This window comes from Rhinolophus sinicus, chromosome 13, assembly GCF_057876585.1.
Source record: "Rhinolophus sinicus isolate RSI-liver-muscle chromosome 13, RSI-T2T, whole genome shotgun sequence".
NCBI lineage: Eukaryota > Metazoa > Chordata > Mammalia > Chiroptera > Rhinolophidae > Rhinolophus > Rhinolophus sinicus.
The window spans coordinates 22,300,227-22,312,464 of NC_142513.1; the positions used below are offsets into that span (position 1 = coordinate 22,300,227).

At 47.9% G+C, this 12,238-nt stretch overlaps 1 protein-coding gene across 6 annotated transcripts in view; it reads right to left on the reverse strand.

The window, feature by feature from the left end:
* Window positions 1-952: 952 nt before the first annotated feature.
* The window catches only part of HCK (HCK proto-oncogene, Src family tyrosine kinase), a 33,482-nt gene continuing 22,196 nt past the window's right edge, over window positions 953-12,238 (reverse strand). For 3 of the 6 annotated variants that reach the window (XM_074317264.2, XM_019748505.3, XM_019748503.3), the window contains exons 9-13: window positions 11,297-11,476; window positions 10,451-10,527; window positions 5,926-6,079; window positions 4,200-4,331; window positions 953-1,451 (exon numbers count right to left, since the gene is read on the reverse strand). In XM_074317264.2, the coding sequence (XP_074173365.1) occupies window positions 1,249-1,451; window positions 4,200-4,331; window positions 5,926-6,079; window positions 10,451-10,527; window positions 11,297-11,476 (746 nt within the window). In that variant the 3' untranslated portion in view covers window positions 953-1,248. The remainder of the gene's footprint in view (window positions 1,452-4,199; window positions 4,332-5,925; window positions 6,080-10,450; window positions 10,528-11,296; window positions 11,477-12,238) is intronic. The other 3 variants (XM_074317262.2, XM_074317263.2, XM_074317261.2) reach the window with 1 other exon arrangement.

Sequence of the window (12,238 nt, forward strand, 5' to 3'; positions counted from 1 at the left end):
AGACAACATGCAGGAAAGGCCCACTGCCTCATTGTCTTCTCTGCTTCCTTCCCATGTCTCCTTCCCCTCCGCTGAGAGCTCCCCATACAGGGTACCAGATACCTCTCAGGAATCACATGTCCAGACCCCAGGATTCCTGCATTGGTGGATACCATATGAACAACCGTGATGGCTTCTTGGCCATGGGAAATACCCCCAGCACTGGGGGAGACCCAGACCAACCAGCTCACATAGCAATGTGACTTGGAAGGAAAGTCAGGGTCCCGGATCGTGAAGAATCATTCCCTTCATCCTGGCAGACCCAGATCCTTAGACACAAAAACCCACCCAGCATCCCAGCACCAGGACGATAGGCAGAATAATGCCCCCACCCCCCAAAAAAAGATGTCCACATCCTAATCCACAGATCTTGTGCAGATGTTACCTTACATGGCAAAAGGGACCTCACAGATGTGATTAAGGACCTTGAGCTGGAAGATTACTCTGGATTATCGAGGTGGGTCCAGTGTAAGCACAGGGGCCCTCACAAGTGAAAGAGGGAGGCAGCAGACTCAGAGTCAGAGGAGGTGTGATGACTGAAGGGAAGGAACCACAAGTCAAGGAATGTGGCAGCTGGAAAAGCCAAGGAAGTGGTCTCTCCCCTAGAGCCTCCAGAAGGAATGCAGCCCTGCCCGCCCATTTCAGACTTCTGACTTCTGAAACTGTAAGATAACAAATCTGTGTCATTTTAAGCCACCAAGTTTGTGGTAACTTGGCACAGCAGCGATAGGAAACTAACACAGCAACTACTTGGGGGCAGTTAGAAAACTGAGCATTGAACCGCACTTCCCTTTGCACTGTAGGCCTCGGGGAGGGGCCTTCCCCCTATCTGACGTGTCATCCAGCAAAAAGGCAAGTAGATAGTCAGGAACTGGAAGAAACGCTGAGCTATCAGGAAAGCCTTTAGCATTTGTGTCTTTCATTTAAATATTTATTTCATTACGTTTAAAGTTTCCTATCCAAACCACAGCGGTAAGGGGACTCCACCTGTCCCAGGCAATGGAAATATCAATTTGGGGTCTCCTGAAAAGAGTAGATTGTGGACCGCTAGAGTCAAAAAGATTGTCCAGTTCAACCCACCCACTTGACAGATGAGGAACCATGGCTGGAGTGAGGGTGGGTGTCTGGGAGTAGGAAGGGTGAGTGGGCACCGGGCAGATGGTGCTGGAGCTACCTCACAGGCATCTCCTAAGTGTCTGGTCCCACCCGTCATGGCTGCTGTTGGTACTGGCTCTCCGTGGCCGTGTAGAAGTCGTCGAGCACACTCTGGATATATTCGAAGGTGGGCCGCTCCTCAGGGCGGTTCTTCCAGCAACGAGTCATGATGTTGTAGAGCTCCTCAGGGCAGTGCTCTGGCCGGGGCATCCGGTACCCACGCTCCAGGACCCGGATCACCTCAGGGTTTGACATCCCTGAGAAAGAGCCATGGAGTTGAAAAAAGAGGAATGGGGACGGGAGCCCAGGAGGGCAGTCACTATTGCCTCCCCCACAGCCATCACTCCCCACTTCCTCATGGGAGCTGAGCCCCTCCCACTGTGAAAGCCAGATACTCCCTTTCCCAGCCTCCCCTGCAGCCAGGGCAGGGGCATGGCGTCCAGTTTGGGCCAGTGGGAGTTGAGGGGGAGTCTCCCTGGAGACTTTCAGGAAAGGTTTTCCTCCCTGATGAAGAGCCTTAGGAGGACACACACTTCCTCCTTCCTCTGGACACTGTGAGACAACGTGAGCCTTGCAGCTGCAGCAGCCATCTGGCCACAGGAGGAAGACAATCTCAGAGGAACTAACCCAGAGTCCTCAGAGCTGCTGAGCGGCTGAACTAACCAGTCACCATGGCCAGACCCCTTATTACGGGAACAAGAACTTGCCTATTGTTTCCACCATTCTCTCAGTCTGTTATGTGGTTACTTGCAGCCTAATCCATCCTGATGGACACAGGGCTCCAAAACACACTGCCTGGTTTTTCCTGGTGTGCGCTCAAGAAAAAAACAGTCACGTGGCTGGACTGATGTCACCCTATGTATGAGTGGGACCATTTCCTTGTTCAATTAAAGCTTGTTAATTATCCTTAAGAACAACCATTTAACTGTCTATGACCCCCAACTTTACATTACCAATCTTGAACTGCAAACTCATATGTCCAAGTGCTTCCTTGAACTTCTTTACTTGGACGTGTACCAGTCGCCTCAAATTTAACTGGGCTAAAACAGAACTCTTGAATTTCTATTCCTAGACCATCACCCAGCTGCTCAATTAAACCACGAGAACCATGCTTGATTCTTCACTCTCCCTCACCTTCCACATCAGCAAGTCACATTCTTTCTTCTTTTGAAACATAGCACGAACCCATCCCCTTGCCTTTTGTCACTATCACCACCTCTGCCTGTGCCCCTGCTGTGGCTGCCACCATATCCCCAGCCCCCCACCCACCCTCCATGCTGAACCAAAGCAACACTTCAAAAATGGAAATCAGATGATGCCACGTCCCTGCCCCAAACTCTCCAACAGCTTCCGCATACTTAGCCTAACACCCATTCACTCTGTCCCATACCACGGGCCCTGACAGATCTGGCCCTGCCAACCTCATGGTCTGCTGTCTGCTCTCATGCCTTATCTCCAGCCAGCTGGCTTCCTTGCTGTTCTTTAGGCACACCTCAGGCTGTGAGAGCTAGCAGTGCCTTCTACCTGAAATCTTTCCCTCGATCCGCACTCAGCTGCCTTTCAGTGCAAATATGACCTGCTCTGACAGGCGCTCCCAGTCCAGAGGAGCCCCGTCACCGCCCCTCACACGCCTCTGCTGCATTTCCTTCTCAGTATCGCTCTCCAGCTGAGAGTGTCTGTGTAGTGTGCGTTCCTCCAGGCTAGAACGTGAGCTCCTCGTGAGTGGGGATTTTGTCTCTTACTACACCCTCAACGCCTAACGCACGGTAGGAATTTGACAAAACTGTTGGATGAACAGTGTCTGTATCTTTTGCTCCTAATCTTCACGTCCAGCACTGCAAGGTCACATCAGGACCTATATTTTTTACAGGTGAAGACACTGAGGTAGAAGTGAAGCGAATTTCTCAAAGTGTAATAGTTGATGGGCACAGGATTCAAACTCAAGACTGTTTATATAAAAGTCAGGGACTCTTTATATCCACCTTTCCCCTTCTTCCCAGTGTTCTGGCTACAAATATCTCAGGAGACATCCCAACCGAAAAGGAGCAGAAAACATTATTTACTGAGTTCTGGGCAGTCTACATGGTGTGTGTATCTTTGTTATCCACATGGTCTACTCAGTGTAAGGTGCTGGCCCCGGGCATGCGGATAAACTCATCCATTCCACAAATAGTCACGAAGCACCCACTAAGTGCCAAGCACAAAGGCAGGCAGTGCAGACACACCAGTGAGGAATAGAGACATGGTTTCTGGCCTCACGGAGCTCAGAGTCTGATGGGGAAAATATTAAACAAATATTAGGTTGGTGCAAAAGTAATTGCGGTTTTTGCAATTTTTTTTTTTAACCTTTTAAACCACAATTACTTTTGCACCAACCTAATACATAATGATCAATTGTGATGAGTGCTCTGAAGGAAGCAGGGTAAGGTGTTATGAACGAGAAGCCCAGGGGACCTGTACGGCACTTTAGATAACCGGGTGGTGGGTGTAACATGAGGTGAAACTGGAGAATCAGCAGGGGCGACATCACGCATGACCTCCAGGCCATAATTAGAGTTTGGGATTCTGTCCTAATATGATGGAAGACCATGCAAGAGAGGTGAAGAAAGGGACAAGATCTCTGTCACAATTTTAGAAAAATCCCTTTGGTTGCAAATTGAGAAGAGCCTGTCGGAGAGAGGAGAGAAAGCAGGGCGACTGGTTAGGCGGCCACTGCACCATCGAGGTGCGAGATGTGGGTGGGGGCCATGGAGTTAGAAGTAGGAAGACTTAGCATGTGTTTTAGACTCAAATACCCAGAACCTTGGGACTTCTTGGATGTGGTAAGGGCTGAGAGGAAAGGAAGGGCAGAGGACTTCCTGGATGGTGGTGCCTTTAACTGATGGGGCAAGTGAGGAGAGATAGCAGGTTAGCACCAAGGACTCCATCTGAGTGGATGCACTGACAAGAGAAGGGAGCCCGCTGGGCCCCTGGAAGCCGCCCTGCACTGATGCCGCCTTCCCTACCTGGGTATGGGATCCGGCCATAGGTGACGATCTCCATCAGCAGGATCCCAAAGGACCAGACATCCGACTTGATGGTGAAGGAGCCAAAGTTAATGGCTTCAGGAGCTGTCCACTTGATGGGGAACTTGGCCCCTGCGGGTTGGACAGAGCGGAGTCAGGGAGAGCCTGGGGGGCAGTCAGGGCTGAGGCTCTGCTTGGGGGAGGGGACAGGACAGGGCACAGCTGCCCACAGCTGCCCCCTGTAGAACTACGATTGCCTTCAAATCTGGTCTCTGCGGAAGCAAGGAACATCCACGCCGAGGCAGATGTCTAAAGTGGCAGGGGTGGGCAGAGGGTCTGGGGCATGGCAGGGGAGTTCACTCTCCAGGGCCACCTTATTGATTGACCTACGACTCCTGAAGAGGGGAGTCGTAAAAACTTTGAGGACAGCAGGACTTCAGGGGGTCTTGAGTCCAGGTTGCAGCTGATGCCTCAACCCCATTACTCCTGGCAATGGGGGAAGCAAAGATTTTGGCCCTGGCCTCTGAGGTTTCCACCCGTCACTGGGTACCTCCCCTTTTTCTCCTTCCCTCTTTCCACCTGGTTTGGGATGGGTTTAGTTAACCTTTGGTTACCAATTTCTATCTTAGTTCCATTGTCTATAGGATACATGCTCTTTGGAGTTTAGTGAGACCTGCTTTATGACTGAGTACATGGTCAAGTTTTGAGAATGCTCTATGTGGTTTTTTTCCTCCATCCCTTCCCTCCTTGGGATTAAGAGAGTTTTCTTTATTTCTGCTTATCCTCTCCTGGTTTAGAAATTACACATTCTACTTATTCTTTTAGTGGTTGCCCTTAGTTTAGATTTTTTATTGCATCATAACAAACATGAAATCACGTGCACAAATTTTTCATATACAACTCGATGAATTTTTATATATGTATATAACTTGTAATCACCACTCAGATCAAGATATAGGACACTTTTGGCACTTCAGAGGCTCCCTCGTGCCCCCTCCCAGTAAGTAACCCCCCATTCTAGGTAACCAATATGCTGACCTCTATTGCCATAAATGAGTTTTGCCTGTTTTTTTCTTTAAAAGCTTTATTCAAATATATTCACAGGTCATAGAATTCCCCCATTTAAACTGTGCAGTTCAATGGTTTTTAGTATATTCATAAAGTTGTGAATTTTAGAATATTTTCATTACACCTCCCCGCTAAAAAATCCATAGCAATCACTTCCTATTTCTTTCCAACTCCCCATCCCAGAATAGGCAACCGTAGATTTGCCTATCATGGACATTTCATGTAAATGAAATCGTACAGTATGTGGTCTTTATGTCTACCTTCTTTCACTAACACGATGTTTTGAAAGTTTATCCATGTTTCGCATGTGTTAGTACATCATTCTTTTATGGCTGAATAATATTCCATTGTATGGATAGACTACATTTTGTTTATTTGTTTATCAGTTAATGGACATTTGGATTCCTCCCAGTTTTTGTCTGTTACACATAAAGTTGCTCTTACACTTAATTTCAATATGCACTCACCTAGTTCAATCTGAAATCGGAGTCACTGCAGGCCAGGACGCTATACCCAGAGGGGCGGCGTCACACGTAATAATACACAGCTTACACCGGGAAAGACCCTTGCGTTTACCTCGCCCTTTCACAGGTCTCGACTCTAAACACTCACAACCCACTCAGGTGGGCTCCATGGTCCCCTCAGCAGCATTCCCTACCTTCCCGAGCCGTGTACTCGTTATCCTCAATGATCCGCGCCAGGCCGAAGTCGGCAATCTTACACACCAGGGACGCAGAGACCAAGATGTTGGCAGCCCGGAGGTCTCGGTGAATGTAGTTCCTCTGCTCGATGAAGGCCATGCCCTCCGCGATCTCCACCCAAAACAGAGACACCCTCATCTTCAGATCTGGCCCAGCCCCAGCTGGGTCCCACCCAAATGCAGAAGAGGTGTGTCCAAGTGTAAGAAAACAGGAAAATGTGTGCCAGCCTCCCCCCTTCTTTGTGGGAGGGTGCTGAGCTTAGGCAGACATTTCTCTGTCTGCCCATCCAGGTTGGGGGCATTCTCAGGACCTGGGTCCATTATGGGGCTTCTCTGGAGTTCCGAGACTTCCAGAGAATATGACGAGGACAGAGCGATGGCATTATTCTATAGGACGTGCACACACACACACACACACACACACACACACTAGGAGACCATGAACAGCCTTCATCTCCCACCCGCTTTCTGTGAACAACCTAGGAACACATCACATGATGCTTCATCTCTCAGATGCTGCAACCTCTTCACCCCCAAGCCTGGCTGGGAAGAAGTATTCACTCAACAAAAATCCACTGAGCATCCTATGGGTGTCAGGCGTTACTTGAACAGGTGGTGAGCCCAGCAACACCCCTGCAGGTGGTTGTAAGTACCATAAAGAGTTGAGGTTGGCTGATTGTGAAGGACCTTGTAGGCCAGGAAAGGAGATTGGATTGTGTTCTGAGTGTGATGGGAAGATAGTAGAAGCCTTTGAGCAGGAGTGTGACGTCTGATATATATTTTAATGTAATCATGGCTGCTGAGTGAATAATATAGACTGTGTGGAGAATTCTTATTCACAATGGGGACTTGGACCCCTTGATGGGAAGATGCGGAATTTTCCTTAGAGACATTTTTTACTTATGAGGGTTTGTGCATCAACTCTCATAAAGAGGTTTGTGATTAACCACCAGACAGCCAGCAAACAGCACTTATAATTTACAAGCTGACCTTCGAGCTCCTCGAGGAAGGTGTTCTCACAATCTGTGTTTTATAGAGGACCACTTTTTCCAGATCTGAATGTCAAACTCAACCCAGTCTGTGGATGTCCGATCCCAGTGCCCCATGCTGCCTCTCATTATTGCAGAACTCCAGTGCTATGGAGAAGTGCAGCTGGGTGCAACCTGGTAAGGTTATTGGGAGGGGTAGGAGGGTCTAGCGAGACAAACCAAACCAAGGCACCAGCCAGCTCAAGGTTGGAGGAAAGCGGGTGACGCAGTTGCAGGAAGTGGCCAGCAGAGGGCATCCTTGACTGTTGGAACTGAGGTCTAAGGCTCCAGACTCCAACAAAAACCTAGGACTTCAGATTTTGTTTGAGGTAGCCTGCCAGGGGTCAGGTGAGACAGGGTCTTGATCTGGGGGTTGTGGGATATTTATAAGGAGTCATTAGAGGAACAGTTAACCATAGTTATTACCTTAATGGCAGACACTGTAGCTTATTCATTTATTGGAAGATGTTACTTAAACATATAGCATTTGCTCTCTGCCTTGGGGAGATATGATTGCTCACCGTTTCACAGGTGAGAAGCTGAAGGCCAAAGAAATAAGTAACTGGTCCAAATGGAGACTGGGATTGGAACTCCGACAGCCGTGCTCAGGGTCTATGCACTTATCCATTGCTCTAACAGAATTTTTGGCCTTTTATCTGGCAGAGCAGGTATGAACGCTGGTAGTTCCCGTCTTAGTACCCACCGGCAGGCACTCCTATGATACCGATTTTCACATGAGCTCAGTGGGACAGGTGGAAATAACCCCACTTAGAACACTAGAGGATAATGTCTAAGTGACTCTGGAGTTGGGCCAGCTCAGCTTGAGCACCACAGCTCTGTGGTCTCAAGCAAGCTACTCTAGGTCTCATTTTCTTCTCTGTAAAATGGGGACAAAAGAATCTGCTTCCAAAGGGTTGCACGAGGATTAATTCTGTAAGCTTATATCAAGGACTTAGAATGGTGTCTGGCGCATAGGTATTCACTTCAGTGGTGGCTGTTAATGCTTCCTGTTGAGGAAAGTAGCTCTCAGAGAGGTTAAGCAACTTGCTTAAAGTTACACAGGCAGAGCTGGGATTAAAGACAAAATTCTATGCAACTCCTAAGCCCATATGCTTACAGAGCAGTGCTCCTCAAGGTTTTGTCACCTGAGTGAGCAATGGATAGGTTTACTGGACGCAGGGTTGGTCCAAGAATTGGGGGTTGATCAGGTGGTGAGATTTCATGACCACCAAGTGCACTGCCATGATGTCAGGCATTGGAATTTGGGTTTCTTCCAAGTATCAGGGAATCACAGAATCAGAGCTGGAAGGGCCTGAAGGGATAGTCCAGCTCTTTAAACTGAATCCTACTGATACCTCAAGGACAAAAGAAAGGCTACATATTAGCCCCTGTTCCATCAGAGCATCTCTGTTTCCACCTACTTTAAGATATTCAGCTACTATGTAAGATTTCATTTGACCAACAGAATTGTGCCTAAAAAAATCATGTGCCTCAAGTTTTCCGAACTTGAAAACCACAGATGTGGTCCCATTCCCTCATTTGACAAATAGAAAGAGCAGAGACCCAGAGCAGATCCAAAGTGTTGCCAAAGCCAGGTGGGGACAGGTCTGGGGCACCCAGCACTGTGCCAATCTGCCTCTAGGACTGGAGGCAACGACCAGGTTCCCAGGTTGGCTCCTTCCTTCCTGTCCCTGGGCCCCGAGTCCAGCTCTGCTCCTGGATGCCCAAGGGCCTGGCACCTCTTTCCCTCCCTTGGTTTCTGTTTTCCCATTTGTAAAAGGGCAGAGTGGCTCTTGCCCCAGTCATGACTCTCCGTCCTCCCGCAAGGTTTTTGCCAGTTTGATGCTTATAATTTAGCAACAAGTCAGACTATTGTTTTCTGGGGACAGGGGCCATTAAAGTCAAACTGCCAGGCCTTGATTTTCATGTCTCTGGTATTCCAGGCTCTGAAAGGTAAGGCCTTTTATTATACCTCTGACCACTCTCACCCCTGATTTGCATATTCAAATGAGCTCTGCCATAGGCATCTCCAGAAGGGCTAGGCCTAGGCCTGGGTCCAGGTCTCCCTTAATGCCCACCAGGCTGCAAACCATACTCCCTTCCTGCCCCTGTCTCCAGCTATCAAGCCCAACTCTTTTGTTTTACCCCTTTGGGCTTTGGCATGGGCTGTTTCTTCTGTCTAGAACACCCTTGCCTCTCCTCTTCATCTGCCCAACTTCTACTAATTCTTTCGGGCTCAGCCAAGAGGTCACTTCCTCTGGGAAGTCTTCTCAGATTACTCCTGGACCAGGCTAAATGCTCCAACCATGTACTCCCATAACACACCTTTCCTCCCTGTTTTCCCACAAATAGGAGAGCATGAGAGAGGATAAAAGTAAAAAGCACTCAGGCTGAGGGTGAGAGGAGCTACAGAGAGTAAAGAGAAGATAAGAAAGAAAACAGGGTTTGAAGAAGTGTTACCGGGATTTGTGTACAATATTGTTTTGCTGGATACTGCAATTTTTTTTCCCCCAAGACAGTTGGGTCATAGTTCTCTAAGCAATTCAGTTATTCAATATCTATCATCCTGTCTGGACTGTCAACTCTGTGAGGACAGCAATACTTTCCATTTTGTTCCCTATTGTATCCCCCAATTAACACAGTAACTTAGGCAAGAGACTTAACCTCACTGGGCCTCAGTTTCCTCATCTGTACTTATCTTCTCTATGTCTCAATGTCCTATTCTGTAAAATGGGCTGGCAATTACTTACCCGTGGCCAGACTGTTACATCGCTGGTGCCCAATTAACCGTGCCTCTTGGATTCACACCCTTGGGCCGTCCCCTCCCACACTGACTCCCCTGTGACTCACTTTGGCCAATCGGACATTGGCAAGCATGGTGCAAGCAGAGGCTTCATCAGCACTTGCACATTAGGGTTTGGTCTCTTTGTACACTACCTCTTGAACCTCGTTGCTATACTGTAAAGAAGGTCTGGTTGGACTCCTGAGTGATAAGGGGCCATTTGGAGAGAGAACCCGGAGGATAAGCCACCACCTCAGACATTTAGCCCCAGGCAAGCTCTCAGCAGGATGCAGCCAGGTGCGTGAGCTCAGTTTCACCATGTGAAGCAGAAGAACCACCTACCCAACCCCAGTCAACCCACAGAATCATGAGAAATAATAAATTGTTGTTTTAAACTCCTAAGCTTTGCGGTGGTTTGTTACATAAAAAAAATTTTTTAAATCTTATGCTAGAAGGTCAATGTGAAGACTAAATGGGTTAGTACATGTAAAGCACGTACAAGAAAAATACTTTTATACAGAGTACTCAACAAATGTTAGCTGTTATTGTTGTTATTATTATTATAGTATGTGGTCACTAAGTATGTGCTAAGTATGTGCTGAATAAATCATTCATTCCTTTCCCCCTGCCTCCCCCCCCCCCCGCCCCCAAATTCCCCCTTAGCCTCTCTCACCTGGGCTGAGAAGTCAATGAGTTTTGGCAATGGCTGCTTGCTGCCTTCTTCACTTTTCAGGAAGTCCAGCAGGCTTCCTGTGGGGGAGGGGAAGCAACCTTGACTATTCTCGTTGCTTGATGGTTAAAATTGTTCCTAGTGATGGATTTAAATAAAAATGTTTACCATTCCTAGTGTTTGAAAAATAGAAGCTGAGTGTTTTTATATGACGTTGTGATTGCTAGACTGGTTCTTTGACTGAGACAACTTTCTGAGCCTGGACGACTAGGGCCATGGTTTTATAAAGCTGGCGTAATTGTGTGTTTAGAAAATGAAAAAAGTTGTAGATCTCAAATCACACTAAATGAGGTTGGGTGAGATGTTTCTGTTCATTGGAAAAATGGGCAGACATTGAAAATGTTTGTGAAATGGTGGCCTGAAAAAACCCATGTCTGAGAAATTCTGGATCGTGGGTGGGGCAGCCTGGAACCGATACTTTGTCGAATCTCTTTTCCAGAACATTGGTCTACACCAGGAAGGCCGCTGAGGGGGGAGTTACCCTGGCCTATCAGGCTCACAGCGAACCCATAAGCCTCTTCTTGCATCACCCAGCAGGGTTCTGCCCGACTCGCCTCTCCTGGTAGCTTTGTGTGCTCCCCTTGCCCTGGCGTCACCTTAACATGATTTCACCCGTTAACCAGGAGGGCTGGGCAGTTGCCTATTAAGGTGCTCAGTGAGTACTTGTGAGAACAGCTCCTGGCCAGACTTGGAGCATCTCGAGGCAAGAACCACGTCAGAGTCACCTCTGAGTCTGCAACTGACTTGTATGAGCCACAGCCTGTATCCCCAGCCCCCAGAACACAGCACCTTTGGCCATGAACTCTGTGATGATGTAGATGGGCTCCTCCGTGACCACTGCATGCAGCTTCACCAGCTTGTCATGCTGCAGAGTCTTCATCAGGTTCGCCTCTGCTAGGAAGGCCTCCACAGACATGCTCCCCGGCTTCATTGTCTTCACGGCCACCTTGGTGTGCTTGTTGTAGGTGGCTGGAGTGGGATAGAGAGTGGGAAGGGCCAGCTGCAGCCCTGCTTCCTCCAGAAAACCTTCCCTGCCCATCTCAGCCCTTAGAGGGAAGGGGAGACAATGGGCTTTGGCTCAGGCAGACATTGGTTGGAAGGCTGGTTCACCACTTCCTAGCTGTGTGCCCTTGGGTTAGTCACTTAACCTCTCTGAACTGTGGTTTCCTCATCTGCAAACTGCAAATGATTAGCACTGCCTTTGAAGGGCTGTTGTAGGAATTAAAGAATAACTCAAAATCTCACTCAGTGATGTCACACACACACCACCTTTGTCATGCACATATACACACAACATCTTTGCTTAAAATTTTTAAATTTTTTGCTCAAAAATTTTTAAAATTTATAAAAAAAATTTAATTAAAAAAATGTTTTTAATTTAAAAAATTTGCTTAAAATTTTTATATTTGCTCTCAAAACAAATAGTCTCATCATGGTCCACAGGCCCTTCATGATCTGGCCTTGCCTACCATGCCAACCTCATTATCCACCAAAGTCCCCCTTGCCTTTTGTGCACCAATCAGCCTGCATGTCCCTCAGCTCCTCAAGCACCCAACTCCCCCTCCCACCACAGGGACTTTGCACATGTTGTTCCCTCACCCCACCCCACTCCTACTTCATCTTGTAAATCTCATAAATGCTGTTTATGAGCATTTATGAACACAATCTCATAAATTGTGTTTCCATTTTTTCCTCGGCTGCTAGGAAGCTCTAATCCAGATTAGAGAGTAA